This window comes from Anser anser (assembly GCF_964211835.1).
Source record: "Anser anser genome assembly, chromosome: 19".
NCBI lineage: Eukaryota > Metazoa > Chordata > Aves > Anseriformes > Anatidae > Anser > Anser anser.
Window position 1 is genome coordinate 8,810,270 of NC_139740.1, and position 20,843 is coordinate 8,831,112.

Below are 20,843 nucleotides of genomic sequence, written 5' to 3' on the forward strand. Positions count from 1 at the left end.
GAGGGGGGTTTGGGGTGGGGATGGCGGTGTGAACCCCCCCCCCGGGCCTCCCCACGCAGCCCCGCGGCCTTGTTTGTGGGCTCGGCCCCGCAGCGGGGCCCGCCCCCGCCCCCGCCCCCGCCCGGCCGGGCCCGCCCCCGCCGCCATGTTCGCGGCGCCGCTGCGCCGGGCCCGCAGGTACCGGGGGGGGGGCACCGGGACCGGGGTCGGGCCCCTCGGGCACCGGCGTGGCCCTGCTGGAAGGGGGGGGCGGCAGCTGCGGCCCCGGCACCCCCCTGTGTGCCCCCAAGTGCTCCCCGTCCCCGCTGAGCGCTCTGCGTTGCCCTGAACCTGCCCTGTGCCGCGGGCACTCCTCCCCCTTTGCATTCCCCTAAATTTCCCCTAAACGCTGCGTGTACCCCCTGCAGCCCCCGAAATCCTCCCGCACCGTTTGCATTCCCCTAAATCCTCCCCGCTTATCTGCACTCCCTGCATTCCCCTAAATCCTGCCTGCACCCCCCGCACCGCTCCTGCGTTCCCCTAAACCCTCCCCGTGTCCCTATAGCCCTGCACCGCCCCGCATCCCTGCTGCATCCCTCCCTTGCATGACTGCATCCCTCCTGCTCCCCCTTCCTGCACCCCACTTGCAGCCCCCCCATCCCCGAATCCTGGTGCCCCCAGCACCAGCAGGGTCTCACGGGTCCCTTCTTCCCCCCCCGTGCCACCCGGCTGCACCCCACCACTGGGTGCTGGGGGCGTAAGGGGGGGGACAGAGCCACAGCAGAACATTGGGGGGCGTTGGGGACACCCTTGAGGGGCTTCTGCCCACATGCTGAGGGTTGGGAGCGTGCTGGGGACGTGTCACCCCACACCGGGGGCACCCAGGTGGCCGGGGGCATCACGGCTCTCCCCAGGGGTGAGAGGGGAGCGAGCGGGGCCGTGCGTTACCGAGCGTCCCGTCCCGTCCCGTCCCGCAGTTTCCCGGTGTTTCTGACGGGCAGCATCGCCATGGCCACGGCGGGGAGAGCCAGGCCGCCCGGCCCCCCGCGTTACACCAACCGCCTGATCAACGAGAAGTCCCCCTACCTCCTGCAGCATGCCCACAACCCCGTGGACTGGTAAGGGCGCCTCTCGCCTCCCCGCCTCGTCCTCCCTCTGCGGAGGCCGATGTGCCTGGGGTGACCGTGCCGCTGCTTCTCGGGAAGCTTCGGAGTTGACCACGAGCCCCGGCGGCTCTGCCCCCGCCGCTTCCTTCTTGTCTCCCCTCCGCAGGTACCCGTGGGGTCAGGAGGCCTTTGATAAAGCGAAGAAAGAAAACAAGCTGATATTTCTGTCAGGTAAGCAGAAACAAGGCACGTTTAACACCCCTGAAGGAGCAGATAAGCCAGGCTGCGTGCGGGTAGTGGTGCAGGTGAGGATGCTGGGCGCTGATTCTCCTCCAGCGAGAGACGGCCCCGTGCTTTCCTGGCCCTGGCTGTAGGGAGGCTGCATCCAGGGGCTTCTTGGCCACCCCAGTCCTCAACAAGCACTCGAGGCCCATGCTTGCAGGAGGCCTTTCTGCTGCAGCAATTTGTGGGGGCACGCAGCAGCCTGGCTCGTCTCTGAATGACCCCCCCAGCACCTCGTGCTCAATGTGTGGGGCCTCGCCTGAGCTCGAGAGCTTGTTTGCAGTGGGCTACTCCACCTGCCACTGGTGCCACGTGATGGAGGAGGAGTCCTTCCAGAACAAGGAGATCGGTGCGATTATGAATGAGAACTTCGTGTGCATAAAGGTGGATCGTGAGGAGCGGCCAGACGTGGACAAAGTGTACATGACCTTCGTGCAGGTAGGAGAGGCGCGGGCAGGCTCTGCCCTTCTCTCTTCGAGGCTCATAGTCCTGCTCCAGAAGGACCAGCGTGGGGTGGGCTGAACCTCTCGTGGGGTCTTTGCACACCCCGATGCCTCCTTCAGGCTACCAGCGGTGGAGGCGGGTGGCCGATGAGCGTCTGGCTGACTCCGGACCTCAAGCCCTTCGCAGGGGGGACGTACTTCCCTCCTGAAGACAGCGCTCGCCGCGTTGGCTTTCGGACTCTGCTGCTCCGCGTCGCAGAGCAGGTACGGGGCAGGCAGTGCTCAGGCAAAGGGGGAGCAGAGAGATCGCTCTGCGGGTGCGGGAGGGAAGAGGCATGAGAAGCACTGGCACAAAGAGGGTGTCAGAGCCGTGGCCGGGCTGAGGGTGGGTTTGGGCTGGCCTGGGGAGGGCACCGAGAACTGAAGGTGCAGTTTGGGGCAGTGCGGGAAGCAGAAAGAAAGGCAAAAAATGGAAGCGCCAATTTCTTCCTGCATCGCAGTGGAGGCAGAACAAAGACACCCTGCTGGAGAGCAGCCAGAAGATCCTGGAAGCTCTGCTAGCCATGTCCCAGATCCGCGTGCAGGGCCAGCAGTCACCCCCGCCATCCGAGGAGGTGATGGCCACCTGCTTCCAGCAGCTCTCCAACTCCTACGACGAGGACTACGGCGGCTTCTCCGAGTCCCCCAAGTTCCCCACCCCAGGTCAGTCCAGCCTCTGCAGCTGAGCCCTGCTGGGGGGCAGAGCCCAGCCCGCAGCCTCCCGCTCTGTCCCTGTGTTGCAGTGAACCTGAATTTCCTCTTCACGTACTGGGCCCTGCACCGAGCAACCCCAGAAGGGGCGCGGGCACTGCAGATGGCTCTGCATACCCTCAAGATGATGGCTCACGGGGGCATTCATGACCACATCGGGCAGGTAGGAGGAAAGCCCTGGGGATAAACCCCAGGAATGCCCAGGAGGTGGGCAGTGGGGACGCATCCGCTTGGTCTTTGCAGGGGTTCCACCGCTACTCCACCGACCAGCACTGGCACGTCCCTCACTTCGAGAAGATGCTGTATGACCAGGGGCAGCTGGCGGCCGCCTACAGCAGGGCCTTCCAGGTGCGGCCACCGTGCCCCTCTGTGGGGTGCGCTCAGCACCCCGAGTTCAGGCTGCGGCTGGTTGGGCTGGGGCGTGAGCAGCTTCAAGGCTGGTGCCCAGACATTGCCCATCTGGGCGCTCCCGTCCTCCCCTTTATTCACTGCTCTTCATCCAGACGGGAACGCTGCACGAGCCCCTGATAGTTTAGCCCCTGGGGAAAGGAAACTCCTTTCTGGCTGGTCTCTGCAAGAGTCAGCAACCACGTCCTGCTGCTCAGACCGTGGTGTAAATCCAGGGCTGCTACCCAGTGCCTGTAATCCCTATCAGAGGTCTTACCCCGAATCCCCCCCGTGTTTAACATCCCTGCACTTTCAGATGTGCCTCTCCCCTTTGCCAGCTCTTTACATCGGGGCTGTGACATCTTGCCGCGTCTCTTTCCTCCCCCTGCCCGTTGTGGCGTTGCGGAGCGCCATCCACCTCGTCTCTCCCGCAGATCTCCGGCGACGAATTCTTCGCCGATGTTGCTGGGGACATTCTGCTCTACGTCTCGCGGGACTTGGGCGACCAGGTAGGTGCTTCCCTGAGCTGGACCAAGCGAAGGGGGTCGCTCACCCTGTCCGGGACGTGGTGGAGTGCTGCAGACCAGGGGTGTCGTACCAGCAGCTGGGACATCTCTGCTGCTTTTTCCCCAGGCTGGAGGTTTTTACAGCGCAGAAGATGCGGATTCCTATCCGACCACCACATCCAGCGAGAAGCGAGAGGGAGCTTTCTGCGTGTGGGCGGCCGAGGAAATCCGGGCTCTCCTCCCCGACCCGGTCGAGGGGGCTGCCGAGGGGACAACCCTGGGAGATGTCTTCATGCACCACTACGGGGTAAAGGAGGACGGCAACGTGAGCCCCTTGCAGGTGAGGGAGAGCCAAGGCCTGCCCGGTACCGCGAGCATCGGTGCGCACGGGGGACGTCAGAGCCACCCGAGGCACGCGGGTCCAACCCTGCTCAGCCAGGAGGCGTTCCTAGAACGGGGCTCTCCTTGCAGGACCCCCACCAGGAGCTGAAGGGCAAGAACGTCCTTATTGTCCGGTCCTCCCCGGAGCTGACGGCCGCCCGCTTTGGGCTGGAGCAGGGCCGGCTCAGCGCCCTGCTGCAGGAGAGCCAGCGCAGGCTGCAGGCAGCCCGGGCGCAGCGGCCGCGGCCCCACTTGGATACCAAGATGTTGGCCTCGTGGAACGGTGAGCGGGGTGCCCGGGGGGCTGCAGCCCCACGCACGTGGCGTTGCTGCACGTTTGGGATGTTGGTTTGGTTTGGGTTTCGTTTGTTTTTTTTTTTTTTTTGTTCATCTTCCCCTGTTGCCAGCAGAGAGCAGCAAAACTCTTTGCGTGGCGCAGCCTGCTCGGCTGGGCTGCGAGGGGATGGAGCTGGGGGCTCAGGACCCGGGTCCATGCCCACTGCTGCCTCAGCAGGGTGAGCACAGGTCGCTGTCTGTCTGTCCGAGCGTCCTGCAGTGGGCAATCAATAACTGCAAGGTCGCAGCTCCTGGGTCTGGAGCCTGAGCTGGAGTTACAGCGTGGAGCTAAGTGCTGCAGGCAGGAAGACTCTCTTAAGCCCAGTTTCTGCCCACAAGCTAAGGCTTAGCCCTTGCTGGCCTTGCAGTGCTCCTCCTTTCCCTTCGGAGATAGCGAGTGACTTTCCCCCCGGTTTGAAGCGAGTGGAAGAGCTGCTGACCTGCCTCCGGCCTGCCTTGCATGTCAGGGGGGGATGAGCTTCATGCTGAGCGTCATTTAAAGGAAAATGAGTGGCACCCGCTGCTCCCTGGTGCCGCAGCCCCTCTGAGCCTGTCCCTGTGCCCACGCAGGACTGATGATCTCGGGCTTTGCCCAGGCTGGGGCGGCCCTGGCCAGGCAGGAGTACGTGAGCCGGGCTGCGCAGGCGGCCGGCTTTCTGCACAGGCACCTCTTCGACCCGGCCAGCGGGAGGCTGCTGCGGAGCTGCTACCGGGGCGAGGACGACGCGGTGGAGCAGAGGTGAGCAGTGGTGCAGAGTGTGTCACCCAGCCCACGGGTTTCAGGTCAAATCCTCTGCGTTCCTCGTCTGCGGAGCTGATGGGAGCCTTCCCGTGCTGCTGCTGGACCCGCACTCAGCCGGGGCTGAGCCGTGCGGTGCCTTGGCACAGCCATTGCTGATCTTGGGCTGAGCTCAGGAGGGAACCCCCACATTACAGGTGCCGGTGGGGAGGGCTCTGCCCCGCTGGACCCGCAGGGTTGGAGGCCCTGATGTCCTTCCCCACTTGCCGTTGCAGCACTGTCCCCATTCAGGGGTTCCTGGAGGATTACGTCTTCGTCATCCAGGCTCTCTTTGACCTCTACGAAGCCTCCCTGGACCAGAGCTGGCTGGAGTGGGCCCTGCAGCTCCAGCACACGCAGGACAAGCTCTTCTGGGACCCCAAGGGCTTTGCGTATTTCTCCAGCGAGGCTGGCGACTCCTCTCTGCTCCTCCGCCTGAAGGACGGTGAGCTCGGGGACGCGCCCGTGCCCTGCATGCCCCGGGGAGGGCAGGGGTGATGCCCGGCGTCGGGCTGACGGCGCTGCCGTGCCTCCCGCAGACCAGGACGGAGCAGAGCCCAACGCCAACTCCGTCACCGTCACCAACCTGCTCCGAGCAGCCTGTTACTCCGGCCACACCGAGTGGGTGGAAAAGGCCGGGCAGATCTTGGCTGCCTTCTCCGAGAGGCTGCAGAAGATCCCGTTAGCCCTGCCAGAGATGGCCCGGGCCACCGCCGTCTTCCACCACACCCTCAAACAGGTAGGGCCGGGGCTGCTGAGCTGCCCTCCTTTGGCAGGCTGCGCTGTGGGGCCACCAGAGCCCGGTGGGACCAAACCTCTGCCATCTGTGCTGTCTCTGGGCAGGTGGTGATCTGCGGGGACCCCCATGGAGAAGACACGAAAGAGATGCTTCGCTGCGTGCACTCTGTCTTCAGCCCCAACAAGGTAGTGAAACCGGCCATGTCCTCGTCCTGCCCGTGCTCCCCGCAGCCACTGCGACCTCGTCCTCTCCCCAGCGCGCTGCAGCATCCGTCCTCCTCCTCCTCCACCCTGCCTCCCTCCTGCGGACCTCCCCTCCCGTCCTGCTGGTGGCAGGGGCACGGCTGTGCCCTGCATGGCTCTGCCAGGGCAGAGAGGTGGCAGGGGATGAGGGGCAGCACTCGTGGCACTGCTGGGTCAGCTCCATCTGCGCCCGGCATGGTGCCGGGGGCTGAGCCGCAGCATCGGGCTGGCAATGGAGCCAAAGTCCCGGTTTTTGTAACCCAACCAGGGAGAACTGGGGTGGGCTGAGCTTCCCTCGCCTGTCCTCACATCAGCACAGCTCGTGGAGGCTGTCCTGTGGACGCCCAGCGGCGTTTAGTGGTGGCGCTGGAGGACATGGTGCAGTGACTGGAGCCCGCTCTGTGGGGACGCAGCACCTGGTCCTTCCCGCACTGTCACCGTCCAGCTCCCCTGCAGCGCTCCCTCGCTCCCCGCGCTGCATGCGAGCCCAACTCCCGCTTTATTCCTCTCGCTTTGAAGGATTACAGCGAGTGACCCAGTTTGCAGGCATGAGAGCACCGCGCTGGTAGCGGGAGCCCGGTGGTGCTGCAGACACCCCGCTGCCTTCCCGCAGCCGCTGCTGCCCATCCGAGCGGGCTCCTGGTGGGGGGCACCCGGCTCTGGGGGCTCGAGCAGAGCCAGGAGCTCAGCAGCATCCTCGCTAGGGCTGCGGCTGGAGGCTGGGCGCAGGCAGGATGGGGACCAGCAGGAGCGGCCTGGCTGCTGCCTGATGGGGTTGGCTGGGAAAAGGGCTTTTCCTTCTTGCTCGTGAGCGCGGCAGGAAGAGCTGTGTGGGGTGCAGCCCCACAGGGCTCACGTCTCTGCTTCCTGGTGTGCAAACGTAGGGGAGTTACAGGGCCTGAGCTCATCCTGCGGCCCGCCTCCGCCCTGCTCGTTCCCGCAGCGCAGTGCCTGCGCTGCTCAGCCCGGCTCTGGCAGAGGAGATGTCACCGGCCTGCGCCCATCGCGGTGACAGCTGCTGCTCCCTGCTGTCACCGCGGCTGGGCCGGGGGTCCGCTCTCCTCAGTGTCAGCCGCGTGCGATGGAGGCTGACAGGGAGACAGGGAGCCGGGCTCCCCCCGCAGCCGTGGTGCTGGGGCTCACGCGGCGCCGCGTTCGCTGCCCAGGGCCAGCTTGGGCTCCAGCAGTGGGTCGCAGCTCGTCGCCTCCCGAACAGAAAGAACGGGGTTGGACCCGATGATGTGCCGAGGTCCCTTCCAACCCCTACAATTCTGTCAACAGGGAGAAGGGCGTCGGGGCTGGCGGCTCAGCACCAACGCGGGTGCCTCCTGCCACCCATCCCTCCTCGGTGCGCAGGGCAGGAGGCACAGCCGCTCCTCTTCCCCATCCTCATCCTCTCCCTTCCTCCCTCCTTCCCCACCCAGCAGCGGGAGCAGCCCTGAGCCACCGCCCTGGGGACGCGGCTGCTTTGGGAATCGGGGTTGCGGAGACGTCAGCGCCGCGTCCCCGCCGCCCCCGCTCCCCGCTGCCGGCAGGGCGCTGGGGGCCAGCCTCGGCGGCGGGAACACAAACAATTAATTAGGTCGCTCCAGTAATTAATTCCTTACAAACCTCGCATTGAAAGCCTCGCCGTAATGAGAAGCCGATGATAAAACGGCATTGAGGGCGCCGGAGTCGGTACATTTAAACCAGCACCCGCGGGTGGAGGAGCCCGGGGCCGGAGGCGGCTGCCGCGGGGATGCAGCAGTGCTGGCAGCGGTGCTGCCGGAGCTGAGGACCCGGCTCGGTTCCCCGTGACACTTCCAGGGCCACCAGCGTGGCCAGATGCCCCCCACCCCTTCGCTGGCACCTCCCTGGCTGCGTTTGCCCCGTGGGGCCGGGGTGCTGGCAGCGGGATGGGGCCAGGCAGGCTGGATCCCGCTCCTGGTTGAGATCTCTGCCCTGTTAATGGTCTTTAGGGTAATTATGAAGGATCCCATTATCTCCTCAGCCGCGGCGTGCGAGCTCCCTGGCTCGCCTTTATCCCGGCCCCGCAAGAGGACCTTAGGGAGCTTGTGAGAAAAATGAATAATGAATTTCAGATTGGACGTGAATTGGTAATTAATCACTCCTGGAATTAATTCCAGACAAAGGCGAGGAGGGCAGGGAGAGCGGGCTGGGCCGGCGCTGGGGCAGGGCAGGGGCTGAGGGGAGACGTGGGGTGCGTGGGACGGGACGGGCGAGCTGGGGACACGGGGTAGGGGCAGCCCGTGCCGGGCACGGGGGTGGCTGTGGGGGCGGGATGGGGATGTTGGCTATCCGCAGCCCTTGGTGGAGGGCTGAGCGCCTTGGTGCTGGGACAGGGCACTGCTCGGTGCCAGGCTGCTGCTTCCAGAGCCCCTGCACGGACCGCGTTTGCTCGCCCCTTGCGTCCCCGTGCTGGGGCCAGGCTCCCGGCCAGCTCCCGGCCTTTCCCGTTATTAGACCGCAAGGCCTGAGGCTTTAACAAATGTTTTCCTATTCAGCAAAAGCTAATTATCCTGGCAGCCCTGCCGTTGCTCCTGCCTGGTGCTACCGCGGCAGCTGGGAGAGCCCCCAGCCCAGCGCTGGCCGGCGTCTGAGTTTTTGGGAAGCAGCTGGGGGGGGCAGGAGGAGCCGGGCTGCGGGGTGGGACGGGGCGATGCTGCCGCTGGTGCCTGACCCCAGGACAGCTCCCCCAGCCTCGTGCTTCATCCCTGGCTGCCCGCATCCCCATCACCCCCCCATCAGAGCTGCTGGGGGGCTGTGGCCAGGGGGGGACACCCGGGCTGCACCCATGGGGATGTGGCCGCAGCAGCGGTCCCTTGGCCTTGTCCCCCTGCCTTTGGGTGAGCACAGGGGGTGCTGTGGGGAGGGGGGCACCAGCTGGCTGCTGCGGGCTGCGCCCCCCCAGCTCTCCCCTTCCTTCTCCGCCAGGTGCTGATGCTGGCAGACGGGGACGGCGCCGGGTTCCTCTACCGCCAGTTGCCTTTCCTCTCGTCCCTGGAGAGGAAGGACGGGAAAGCCACCGCCTACCTCTGCAGCAACTTCGCCTGCTCCCTGCCCGTCACCTCGCCCCAGGAGCTGCGGGGGCTGCTCTGCCAGTGAGCCCCCCCCACCCCGGCACCGTTTTTGCCAGCAGGAGGGTGAGAAGGAGCTGGACGGACACCGGGCTGGGACCTGGGAATGTGTTGGGGGGGGGGACACCCATCAGAAAGGCACGCTGGGCACGAGCTGGGGGGCTCCTGGCCATGGCTCAGCCCCTCCTGGCAAGCGTCGGGGCCCAGGGGGACAGACCACGGCCAGCCTGGGTGCGAAGCAGGAGCTGCTGCGGGTGGGAGCACAAAATGCAGCCCCTGCCACGGGGAGCAGATGTGCTGCCAGCTGGGGCAGCCCCTGGTACCTCGGGGGGCTCAGCCCCGGCTCCCCTGCAACCCAAACCTCCTGGGTGCTTGGGGGGGGGGGCTGCACGGCTCCACCGGTGCCCACCTCCCCTGCACCCGCGCTTGCCAAGTCTCGTAGAGGGAAAAGAAAGCAACTGAAATACAAATCCCGGTGTTAGCGCGGGAGTCAGCTGCGAAAACTATTAGGGTTCCTATAGCAACCCGGGGTAACATTTTCAAAAGCACCTGGATGGCTTCGGAGCCGAGTGCTTTTGGAAGTGTTACCCGTGAAGACAGCCGCCGTGTTTTTCCATTGCCGAGCAGCCCGTGACACGCAGAACTCAACGTATAGCGCCTGCAGAAAGCTGCCCGTTCCCACCGCTGAGGGAGGTTTGCACCGAGAGCAAGCCGAAGCACTTCCAAACCCGAGTCCCGCCCGGGGCTTTGCCGAGGACGGAGACCTCCCCAGGGCTCATTTTCTAGCAGGGAGCTGGAGGGTGCGGGGGGGTGAGGTGGGTCGGGCAGGGCTGCGTTTTGGGGATGCGGGGGCTGCCCCCGTCCTGGCACCTGCCTCTGCTTGCGGAAAGCCGGTGCCAGCCGAAGAAATAACCCGCAACGGGCCTTCAGGGCAGCGTTAGCAAAAAGGGAAGTCTGCTCTGAGCTTTCCCAGCAAAGCTGAGGGGGGACCGAGGGTCCCATCCGACCCCCGGGGGCTGCCCGCATCCTGCCGATGGGGCCCTGCTGGGCTGGCGCTGCCCCTTGCTCGCCCCCCCCTCCTTTGAAGGGATTTTGGGAGATGGCAAGAGCCGGTGGTTGCCTTCGGAGCTTTCCAGAGGGTCGTGCCAAGGTTCGGGGTACCCGGCCAGGAGAAACGCCTTTGAAGTCAGAGAGGAATTTTGCACCTCATCTCGTGGACACTTTCTGTGCCTGTGGAAGGGGAGTTCTCCCCCCCAGCCCTTTGTTTTAAGAACTGAAGTGTTTCTGGAAACCCAGACGAAAATCGAAAATCGCTGGCTTTAGCAGACGGCTGGTTGTGTGCTGCTTTTTTGGGTTTGGGGGATTTTTTTATTTTTTTTTGGGTGATTGTTTTTCAACTTGGCGCCTTTGCTGTGGGGTTGATGTGACGTCCTGGAGCGACGCTTCCCATCCTCACGAGCCCTTGGAGCAGGTCGGTGCCACATTTGTGCCAGGAGGGCATCGCCGAGAGCCGGGGTGCCCGGGGCTCGGGGCTGGGGTGACCAAGGAGCCGTGTGGGTGCCCGCCAGACGCCGGGGTGCGGGCACGGGGTGCCTTCATCCTGCACCCTCCTGCTGGTTCTCGTGTCTCCGTAAGCAGCCACTGGGCAAAAATGCGCTGCGAAGGGTCTGTCAGGATTAATCGGGCTGACCAGTCAGGAAATAAATAAAAAGCGAGGTTCTCTGTGACAAACAAACGCTGTTGTGGCACTTGGTCCTGGGGCGCTGCCCTGCGTTTGGTGACGGACATGGGGGGGCCGGCAGGGGTCTCGCCCTGGGGCTGCGCCAGGGAGGCTCGGGGGGCAGGAGGCAGCACCCCTCACTGCCCCCTCTTCTCTCCAGCTGCAGAGCTGTCCGAAAAAAATAAGAAAAACACCACAAACTGCACTGAACAGCCCCCGTGTGTTGCTTTTTCCCCGCAAACACTTGGTTTTGTCATTAGGCTGCTCAGGAGGGAGCGGGGGCACCAGCGAGATGGGGGGGAGCAGGGATTCTCTTCCTTTTCGTTTTATTTATTTTTTTAAACCTTATCATCTGCACCTCTCTCCCTCTGCCAGGGGCACACAGCAGCGCATCCCATCTCTCCAGCAGCCACCAGCGCTCCAGGGGCTGAAGCCCCTCGCACCCCACTGGGGTCCCCATGGATGCAGCCACCTCCGTGCCCCAGTGTGTCTGCTCCCCGTCCCCCTCCCTCACCCCCGAGGCTGCCCTCACTGGTTTAATGGGGCTTTCCCCCTAATTAATGTTCCCCAGCATGGGGCCATCGGTGGCTGGTTCAGGGTCTCCCCACTTTTATTCCTGCAGTGCTGTGACACCGAGAGCCGTGGAAGCTGTTTGCCATTTGTGATGGTTCATCCGTGGGTGGAGGGGGTGAGGAGGGTGTTGTGGGGCCCCATCGGGCACCAGCTGGGACTCTTCCCACCCCAAAACATTCCCGCAGGGCCGTGTGTGGGTGCTGCTCCCCTCCCCTGCTTCCAGCCCCTCCAAGGAGAGGAAAACCAGCGAGGTTTCTGCTCCCTGCATGGGCACCCGATTGCTTCACGCCTGAGCGCCCCATTGCTGCATGCATGGGTGGGCAATTAGGCAACACCTGAGCACCCAATTAAGCAACACCCGAGCACCCAATTAAGCAACACCTGAGCACCCGATCAGCTCATGCCCGAGAAGCCAATTAGCCTGTACATCCCTGCAATTTTGGGCATAAACGGGCAAGTTTTGGTAGCTGGGGGCTGCAGTGGTGCTAGTGTAGAGGTTGAGAAGAGCTGGTGCTGTGCTGGAGTGATGGAAATGCCCCTTTGTGCCCCAAAACGTTAGAGGAGCCCCTGGCAGCTCAATGCAGGTAGACGTAAGGAAGGGCTGGGGGTGGGAGACGTGGGGCTGGAGCCCCACACGTGCAAGGAACCGCTCGGTGCTGGGGCCGGCCCCCCTCGCTCCCCCTTCGCACCCCACCCAGATGTTCGTGCCATCCAGCTCGAGTGACGCCAACGTTCGTGAAAAGCAGAATTTGCAGCCGAAGCTGTCAAACACTTGCTCAGTTGTTGTTGGTTTGTTTTTTTTAAGCTGACTTTCCATGTGAGCGGGTGCCAGGGAGCTGGGGGCAGCGCGGGGAGGGGATGGAGCGGCTCTGCCCTCGCCTGCGGGTCGGGGTCGGGATGGTGCTGGGAGCAGCTCCTGCCTGGGAGCACTGCACCGATGTCACTGCTTTATCCCAGGACCCTCAGCCTCGAGGGGTCTTTCTGGAAAGCAAGCAAGGGATGGCTCGAGGAGCCCCCCCTGAGCCCCTGGGGCAGGGGGAGCCGGCGCTCAGCCACCCGCACGCAGCCAGGATCAGGCAATAGACACTTGGCCACGGCACGGCTATTAATCCTCCACTAATACGGTTTTGGTATTTACTGACCACAGCAACTATTGCATTAAATCTAAATTAAATGTGCGTTTTGGAGGCTTTGCAGAAGCCAGAGGAGGACATTTGCAGAGGGCAGTGTCCGTGCCGGGGAGGGGGGCTCCGGGAATACAGCGGGACGGAGCCTGCTGCGGGACATGGCGTTTGGTTTCCCCAGCCTGCTCCATCCCCACCACCCGCGAATCTGGGACGGGCTCGCTGCGATTATCTCCAGATTAAAGGCAGCTAATTTGGTTTGTGCCAGAGGCCGGGCCGGGTCGGTGCGTTGGGGCGAAGCACACACACGACGAGGACTCGCCCGGCTCTCCGCACAGCTCGAGGCAGGCTGCGCAGCCTGGCGGGGGCTCCCCGGGGGCTGCGGCGAGGTGGAGATGCGGGAGCTGGCAGCAAGCGATCCCCGGGGCCGTGCACAGCAGGAGCGGGATGCAGCACGAGCCCCTCGTTGGGTTTTTGCAGCTGAGCAGCCTGCGGGCTGCTGTGACAGGCGCGAGTTGCGGCTCCGCGGGACTCGAGGCTTTGACAGCCGGCCCCCGCGCGTGCCAGCGCTCGCCCCCGCGCTTTCCGGGGACGTCACGGCCACGAGGAAACCGCTCAGAGCCGTGTGGTCCCCTGCAGCCGTCCCCTACCGGGATATATAAAACTGGGAAAAGGCAGCCAGCCTGGGGAGCTCCCGTGGTGGCCGGCCGGGGCTCGGTCCCTCTCCCTTTTGGTCCCCTCCGGCAGGGCAGCGCGGCAGGAGGCAGGGTCCTTTTTCATAGCTGACAGCCCATGAATATTTATAGCAGCAGATTAAAAATGTCCACCGCATCCCAAATTAGGCACGGGGCCCTGGATAGATCCAGGGTGCTGGTAGCGGCGGCACTGATGTCAGCACGGGGGTGACGGGGCGGAGGGTCCCGCTCCTCTGGGGACACGTTGGCAGCTCTTGGGTCCTGCCCTGGGGCCAGATCCTGCTACCCCGTGCGATGCCCTCACGCTTGGGATGCTGCCAGACTTTCTGTGCCACTCTGTGGCTCTTTTTTGCCACCACAAGCCTTAAATCTCAAATTCCTGTGGCCAGGCTGGTGCAGAGCTGTCCGTGCACGACCACAGACCCGTTACCTCCCACCCCAAGAGGAAAACGGGCACGGAAGGGAATCCGTGTTTGGGCGAGCGAATGGAAATTAGAGGGGGAGAAGAAGGGGACAAAGCTATTTCCAAGCTCCGAAGGGGTTGGCAGGGACAACAGAGCAAAGAGCAAAATCTAATTTAGAAGGAGTACACAAAGACAAAAGCGCTGGACGGCGTCCTGGCCGCGCTGCGAGATCCCAGCCCGCGTGCCGACGGAGAGCCGTACCGCGGGGGCTGGATGCGGCCCGGCAGCCGGGCACCAGCCCCGTGCCTGGGGGCAGGATCAGTCCCGCGGGGCAGGGCGGCCGGCAACCTGCGGGGAGGCTGCTCCAAGAGCCGAGCTCTTGCAGGGGAAGGTCTCCGGGAAGGTCTCCAGCCTTGCGGGTTGCCTCCGGCCGCTCTCCAGCCTGCCCCGGGTCGCCAGCATCACTCACGCCGCATCACCCGACACGTCCCAGGTCCTGCCCTTCCCTCCGCGCTGCCTGCCAGCCGCACGCGATGGAGAGGGAGCAGGAGGGGAATCGCAGCCCTACTCAAGCCCCCGGTGCCAGGCTTCATGCCTGACCCCACTGTGGAAGGGCTCAGCACGAGCCGAGCTGGGGCCACGGCTGTTTCTGTCCTCCCCCCGAGCAGGATCCATCTGATCCAGCCCCCGCCAGGGATCAGCGCGTTCCCAGCGGGGGCTTCTTCAGCAGCCATCAGCCCGCTGCTGGTCACCAGGGCTGGGTAATCAGCCTCCGCCACCAGCCACCACGCCGGGAAACGCTGCCATGATTAGCGTTATTACCGCTAATAATCAGCCTGCTCGCAGCCGCCGCGGCCGGGCGCTCAGTCCCCGCTCCGAGAGCAGGCGGCAGTCCTGGCCCTGGGGAATTAAAACCCCGGTCGCTGATGCTGCAGGTCGGATCCTGCTCTGGGTTGGATCCTGCTCTGGGTTGGATCCTGCACCAGGGCCGTGGGCTGTGGGATCGGATCCCCGCGGGCCTGGGGTCCGTGGGGCTGCTGGCTCCGAGGGAGCAGAATTAGAAACGGGATTAAGGGATTCTGGTCACGAGCCTTGGCAAAGTTGTAATTTAAATTTAATTTAAATTCCTCTGTTGTTTTTTTTTTCTTTTTTTTTTTTTTCCTCCTCTATTGCTGTTTTCTTCAATAAATGGCATGTTTTTCATCTGTTGGCAAAACGAGGCCATTCCTGCATGCAGCTCCCTTCGGCCAGCGCTGGCGAGGCAGGCGGGGGCCGGGCAGGAGGGGCGCAGGGCAGGGCACCCCGGTGGCGGGGGGGACAATTGGGGGGGGACAGAAGTGGGGGGAAAAGGGCTGGCAACGTGCCCCCGGGGAGGGCGAGTGGGGCTGGGGAGGCCGGTGCGGAGCGGGGAGCCAGCAGGTGGGGAGCCAAGCGGAGAGGTGGGGGCTGCTGCCCCCTCCCCGTCCCTCCGTCTGTCCCCATCTGTCTCCATCTGTCTGTCCCAGTCCGTCTGTCCCTACCTGCCCTTCAGCACCCGCTAATGACAGTCCTGCTCGGTGCTGCATGGACACGTCGGCAGCATCGTGCCCACACTTGTGGCACCTCATGTCCACTGTGCGTGGTTTTCATCTGGTGGAGCGTCGGGACCAGCAGAAGGTCAGGATATATCCCCCAGGCCATATATCACACAGCAGCACGGGGGGGGGGGAACCAGGACCCGTCCTGCACCCCCAAGCCAGGAGCTTCCCTGCCCCAGGGCCACCCTGTGCCACCTCTCACTGTCACCACAGCTTCGCTGGGGCATTGCTCTTCTGCCAAGTTTGTTATTTTTTTCCCCCCAGGGCTGTGCATGGTGAAGTTCAGACTTCTCCCCTTCATTTGTTGCCGTTTATCTATAATTTAGCATGGTTTTTAGTTATATTATAATTGAGTTTCATGTGTCACAGCGTGTCTCAAACAGAAAATATAAATATTTAACAACCTCCACTGGTAATAAAGATTCACATTTGCCTCATTCTGGTTCCCAGTACATGAATATTCGGCACCATGCTCCGTGGGTATTAACTTCATTCAGATTTATCCCCGGTTATGCAATATAACATTAATGACAGATAGAAGCCAGACCTCAGTAGAAAAAGTAATCAAACCCAACAACACCAAGCCAATTTGGTGTCATTAGCTCCCCTCGGTTGGTTAGTGGTGCGGCACCTTCCTCCCTCTCGTCCCCGGCTCCTTCGTGCCTCCGAGCACTGAGCGCTTGCTGCTGCGTTGCGGCAGGCGGGATCTGTCCCAGTCACACCAGTAAGAGCCGGTGGGATGGTGCTGGGCAAGGCGCCCATCTCTGGCAGCTGCAAAAGTTGAAGTGTTCATGCTCCGACCCTGTTTGCTCATGGGAATAACCCAGGGGGGCTCCACTGGAGCTTTTTTGGTGGGGTTGGGTTCCCAGAGCCCCGGCTGCACCCCCAGCCGTGGTTCTCTGCCTTCCACAGATGTTCCCAAATACATTCATTTCCCAAGAAAAGGGTGGAGAGGGAAAGAAAAGCTACACTGGCACCTGTGTGTGGAGCAAGAGCAGCATCATGGGGCCAGCACCGGGCTCCTCGGGGGCTCTGCAGGGCTGCGCCCCCCTTCCAGCATCCCTGCGCTCCCCACACCTGGCTGCGTGCGCCCACAAGGGCTGGGCAGTGCCAAATTCCTGCTTTTTTACCCCATTTGAGCCATGACCCCTGCAGCCCACAGTGCCACCAGCCTGGCTAAAACCCCACAGGAGATCAGCCTGTGTTGAGGGGGCCTCATTAAGTTAATTACGACCCATGTCAGAGGCCAGGCATGGCCGTGCCGTGCCATTCACCTGAACGGGGCTGGGTTGGCTCAAAGCACCCAGGCACCGAGCTGCCAGCACTGGGGCCACCTCTCCCATCCGTCCCCTCCTGCATCCTGCACACTTGCACCTTTTTGCACTCACACGTGGACGTGTTTGCACTTTTACACGGGCACACACCCGTCACGGCGTCCACATGCGCACGCCTTGCCCGCGCACGGCTCCGGGGCTGGGCTCGGCAGCGCCGCGCCGCCTGCGTTCCCGTATATCACGGAGATGTTGCAAGCTGCTGAAAATTCAAAGTGCTGTTTTAATTATGTGCTGTACGGAAAGCATCCTGCCTCTTGGAAGAGAAGGCTGACGACAGGACTGCCAGGATATTTGCAGTGGCAGAAACCCAGAATCCACCCCAATGTATCTTTAAAAGGGAAAATGTCAGGTTTGTCTGTAAAATAATAACCAACAACCTATAAACAATGACATCACCAGCCACCTCGGTGCTGGGGAAGTGATTTAGAGGCGCCTTGCCTGTGTGAAGCGAGAACATCTGCTCTCTGCTGGAAAGAGGAGGAAGATCTCCTCATCAGCATTAAATTTAAATGAGCCATACCTCATTTGCACGCTTCTGCGGCGCTCCTCTCTCTGCAAAAGGGTGACTGGGGAGCTCAGGTTTTGTTGGAAGCTCAGCAAGCAGGTTCTCCCTCCCTGGCTTTCGAGAAGTGTGTGGGAATAACGCTTTTCTACCCAAGAAGGCACCAACTGTGCCGTCGCAGCCCCGCGAGCAGCCGGGTGCTTCGGGGTCGCGCCTCGTCCCAGCGCTTGGGGTCCAGCATCCCGTCCTGCTGCACCCGTGGGACTGCGAGGCCAAAAACTGCCTCAGCGTCCCCACGGATGCGACGGAGAAATCTGGCATTTTCGGTGTATCGGAGATTGTTTTAGTGTTAAATGAGGGCAGGGTGAGGCAGCTGCGTGCGGCACCCGGGGCCGCTCGGCTGCCCGCTCCCCAGCAGCCGCCTGCATCGTGAGCTGCTGGCAGAGTTCGGCGTGCTCCACATTATTCTTAATTATATTTTACTTTAAAGGGCCATTAATTACAAAGATTTCCCAGCAGAGGTCTTAAAGAAAAAAAAAAAGGGAATGGGAAAAAAAATAAAAAGCCCCTTCCGCATCAAGGGGTGGTGCGGGCAAGCTGGAACGTGGGCATTGAGGGGGCTAAGGAGCAAAACGGGGGTGCAGAAAGCCCGGCGGCGCTGGGGGTGTCCCTAATTTGTGAGTGTCGTTGACCCTGGTGGCACCTGGTGGGGACCAAGCTGAGTGCAGAGCAAGGACCCTGGCTCTTGGCACCCAAAACCTGGGCTCCTGCTGGCCCTGAGGGAGCGTTGTGGTTGGAAATTGGGATCCCGTGGGCAGCTGCCTGCCACCGGCTTGGGGGGGGGTCTCCTTCCCTCCTGCCCCGAGCCTTTTCCTCCCAGCCCCCCCAGGCCTGCATTTCCCCATCCTCCTGCTGTTCATGTCTCCTCAGCAGAGCAGGAAACAGTCATGCTCATTTACGTTCATTTAATATTCATTTATTTTAAAGTCGTTTGGGTCATTTGCAGCGGGAGAAGCCGCAGTTTTGGGACAAGGGAAGGGCCAGGACGGGTGCAGCACCCTCCCGGACCTGTCACCTGGCTCTGGGCCATGCTGCGGGGCTGGGATGTGGTCCCCTCGCCCCAACAACAGCACAGCCCTTGTGAGGGGGACATAAAGAGCGGGACCTGCAGGGCAGCCCCACCTCCAGGCCATCCACCTATTCTCAATTAGCGCTGGCCCAGCTGGTGCCCATCAGTGCCGTGGGCTCTTGTCCCCCCGGCTGCCAGCCCTACAGGATTTGTGGCAGTGCTGGGGGGGAGAAATGCTCTGCCTGAGGCTCCTAAACGTGCAGGTAAGAGCTGGGGGTGAGGGCTGTCCTGGGGAGGGGGCTCTTGGTTTGCTTGCGTCTGGGACGTGGAGGTGGGAGCGCTGCCGAGTGTCCCTGGCTGCTGTGGTTTTTCTGCAGGGGGAGCTGGGGGTGCTTTTCTGGAGCTGTCAGGGAGGGCTGTAGGTGGCTGTGGGTGTGCTGTTCGCAAGGTTCCTCTTTCCCTGCGAACCCACGTGTGCTGAGCAAGGCCTTTGTGCCCTGGTCCCTCCTGAGCTGAGGTCTGAGCCCTGCAGCCCGTCCCCTGCTGCTGCGCTGCGGCCTCCCGGTACCTCACAGCTCGTGTTGGCACTTCTGCGCTTTATTCCCTACCTCTCCAGAGTTACCCTGAGCCGTGGCGGTGCCTTTGGAGTTCAGGGAGATCTTGGAAGCGCTTCCAGCGCTGCTGGGGCCTGAGGCCGGTGTGCTCGGGATCGCTGCTAACGGGCACTGCAGCGCTCGGGGCCGTGGGGCTCGGCAGCAAGCTCCTCATTTCCCTCTTGTCTCCTCCTGTCAGACAAGATTTGAAGATTCAATTACAGTGGGAGCTGCTGATAGAAGCGGTGCTGGCGTGCTGCTGGCTCCCAGCACCCGCGCTGCATGGGAACCAGATGAAAGGCGAGAGCAACGCGAGGGGGTGGGGAGAGGAGGCACTGGGAACGGCGGCTCTTGATGGCTGACAAAGATCCTGGGAGGAAAAGGCGAGAAATGAGGGCTTGGGGTGGTTGGGGAAGGTTCAGGGGTGTGATACTGAAGCTGCAAACCCACATCTGCTGGGGTCACCATCCCGTGCGTGCCCGGTGGGGCCAGTTTGGGTGTCCCGATGGGCACCACGCCGCAGCCTGCCTGAATGTGGCTGATAGAGGTTTTTTGCCTAAAATCTGGCCTAACAGAGCCAGATCTCTGCAGCAGCAGTGACGCACACGTGGCAGGGCCAGACCTCGTCGTGCACAGGGCTCAGTGGTGGCACGGTGCTGCGGGGTGCAGGGCAAGCCCTCCGCAAAGGATTGATGCGCGCACCATGCGGGGAGCTGTCTCTGGCAAGTGGCACAGCAGAAGGCTGGATTTCAGCCAAGGTTTTTTTTTTCCCCCCTTTCTGAAGACTGCTTCTTCCTTGAAAGCCGTGCTTTGTTTGCGCACTAACACTTCGGAGCGATGTGGGGACAGTCTGGAGCGCCGCGGCTGCCGGTGCGCAGCACCGGGGCTTCTCAGCAGGGCACAGCGACGGGGACAGCCCCGACTGAGTTCACAGTGAATGCTGGAAAATATTCAATAGGGCCAGCATCCAGCATGGTGCTGGGCGTGCTCAGCTCCCGCCCAGGCTCTGCAGTGGGGTCCCTGGGAGAAAAGCACGTGGTCTCGGTGGAGCAGCAGGAATAACCCTCCTGAGCGACCTTTCCAATGGACCCCGTTGTGTTCTGGTGTTCGGGCTCTCAGCCCCAAAGACTGTCCTGGGTGTGAGGATTAGTCCCTGAATCCCATATGAGGGGGCTGTCTTTGTGGGGCTGATGGCCCTCTGATCTTTTTGAGGACCACAGATGAGATCTGGCCACTAAAATGCCCACCCCACCTCCCCAGGGAGCCTTTACAGAACGATCCCCTCCCTTCCTGGTGTTTCCTGGATGTAATGGCAGTTGTTAAGGAAAATGAGGCTTGTTAAGGATAAGGGAAGGGGGGTGGACTGGAAAGCTGGGTTCCACTCTAAGTTATATTGTGGTCCCATCTGCATCCCAGTGCTGGAAGCCGGACAGAGCTCGGCTCTCGCTGTGCCCAGGCTCTCAGCTGTGTCAGTGCCGCGGCCCCGTGCTTGCAGGTGTAGCAGTTGCCAAACCTCAGCCCTGCTCAGGCATGGATTGATGGTGCACCAAACAGTCGAGGTGCAAACATTGATCACGCGGGAAAGTGCTGGTCATCAGCCAAAAATAAGTGGTCCCCAGCTGGAATTATTAATTCTGCTCTGCACACCGAATGTATCGTGCAGGTGGCTTCTGTCCCCCCTGCGCAGCGGTTGTGCTTCGTGCCATAGTATATTTCCCCTCCAAGTACTTGTCTGGCTATTCGGTTAATAAAGATAGAGAGAGACAATAAAAATATTCATTAAAAGAAAAAAAAATAAAAGATGGAGCCCTGCCTGTAGCCTCTAGCAGCTGGGAGAAGCAATTGCTAAATGAAACAGAGACCTCCGGGGTGGCTGCTGGTGCCCGGGGCTGGGATTTGGGAACGCAGGATTTGGGATTTGGGCACCTGGGTGCCTGGTGGGGCTGTGGGATGCTCGGGGAGAAGGCCACAGCTGTGGCACTGGAGGGATGGCTGCCGCTGCAGGGCAGAGGGAGGAGGGCGAGGGAGTGGTGATTGAAAAAGGGAATTAGCAATATAAGCTCTGGGAAAAAGCAGCTGTCGGGATGGGGTTATGCGGGGTTAAGCCATTATCTCGGGCTGTATCAAACGTGGGGCTGGGCTCTCGCTCCTCCCAGGTCATTAGGCGCTGTCCTGAGGAGTGAATGTGCTAAAACCCTCAGGCTGGGGGCTCTGGTCATGGGCACTGATGGATGGGAGCACCACGG

General features: G+C 62.3%; 1 protein-coding gene across 4 annotated transcripts; it reads left to right on the forward strand.

Annotated features, from left to right (window-relative positions):
• Positions 1–82: 82 nt before the first annotated feature.
• Positions 83–10,931, forward strand: SPATA20 (spermatogenesis associated 20). 4 transcript variants are annotated; one of them, XM_083805696.1, is made up of 17 exons: positions 83–177; positions 957–1,097; positions 1,252–1,316; positions 1,651–1,805; positions 1,931–2,074; positions 2,311–2,512; positions 2,593–2,723; positions 2,804–2,908; positions 3,382–3,456; positions 3,581–3,793; positions 3,925–4,117; positions 4,741–4,909; positions 5,185–5,393; positions 5,488–5,687; positions 5,792–5,872; positions 8,864–9,072; positions 9,634–10,931. In XM_083805696.1, the coding sequence occupies exons 1-16, from the start codon at positions 146–148 to the stop codon at positions 9,032–9,034; spliced, it is 2,286 nt and encodes a 761-aa protein (XP_083661822.1). In that variant the 5' UTR covers positions 83–145; the 3' UTR covers positions 9,035–9,072; positions 9,634–10,931. The 4 variants fall into 4 exon arrangements, with proteins under 4 accessions (XP_083661822.1, XP_083661821.1, XP_083661823.1 ...); XM_083805695.1 differs by having other exon boundaries at positions 8,864–10,931; XM_083805697.1 differs by having other exon boundaries at positions 118–179; positions 962–1,097; positions 8,864–10,931.
• The last annotated feature ends 9,912 nt before the right edge of the window (positions 10,932–20,843 follow it).

What these genes read in the sequence shown, in the direction of transcription:
- SPATA20 (XM_083805695.1), top strand. Translation starts at nt 146, where the DNA reads ATGTTCGCGGCGCCGCTGCGCCGGGCCCGCAG. An exon ending in GCCCACAACCCCGTGGACTG is followed by an intron (nt 1,098 to 1,251) that starts GTAAGGGCGCCT and finishes TCCCCTCCGCAG; the next exon opens with GTACCCGTGGGGTCAGGAGG. An exon ending in CCCCAAGTTCCCCACCCCAG is followed by an intron (nt 2,513 to 2,592) that starts GTCAGTCCAGCC and finishes CCTGTGTTGCAG; the next exon opens with TGAACCTGAATTTCCTCTTC.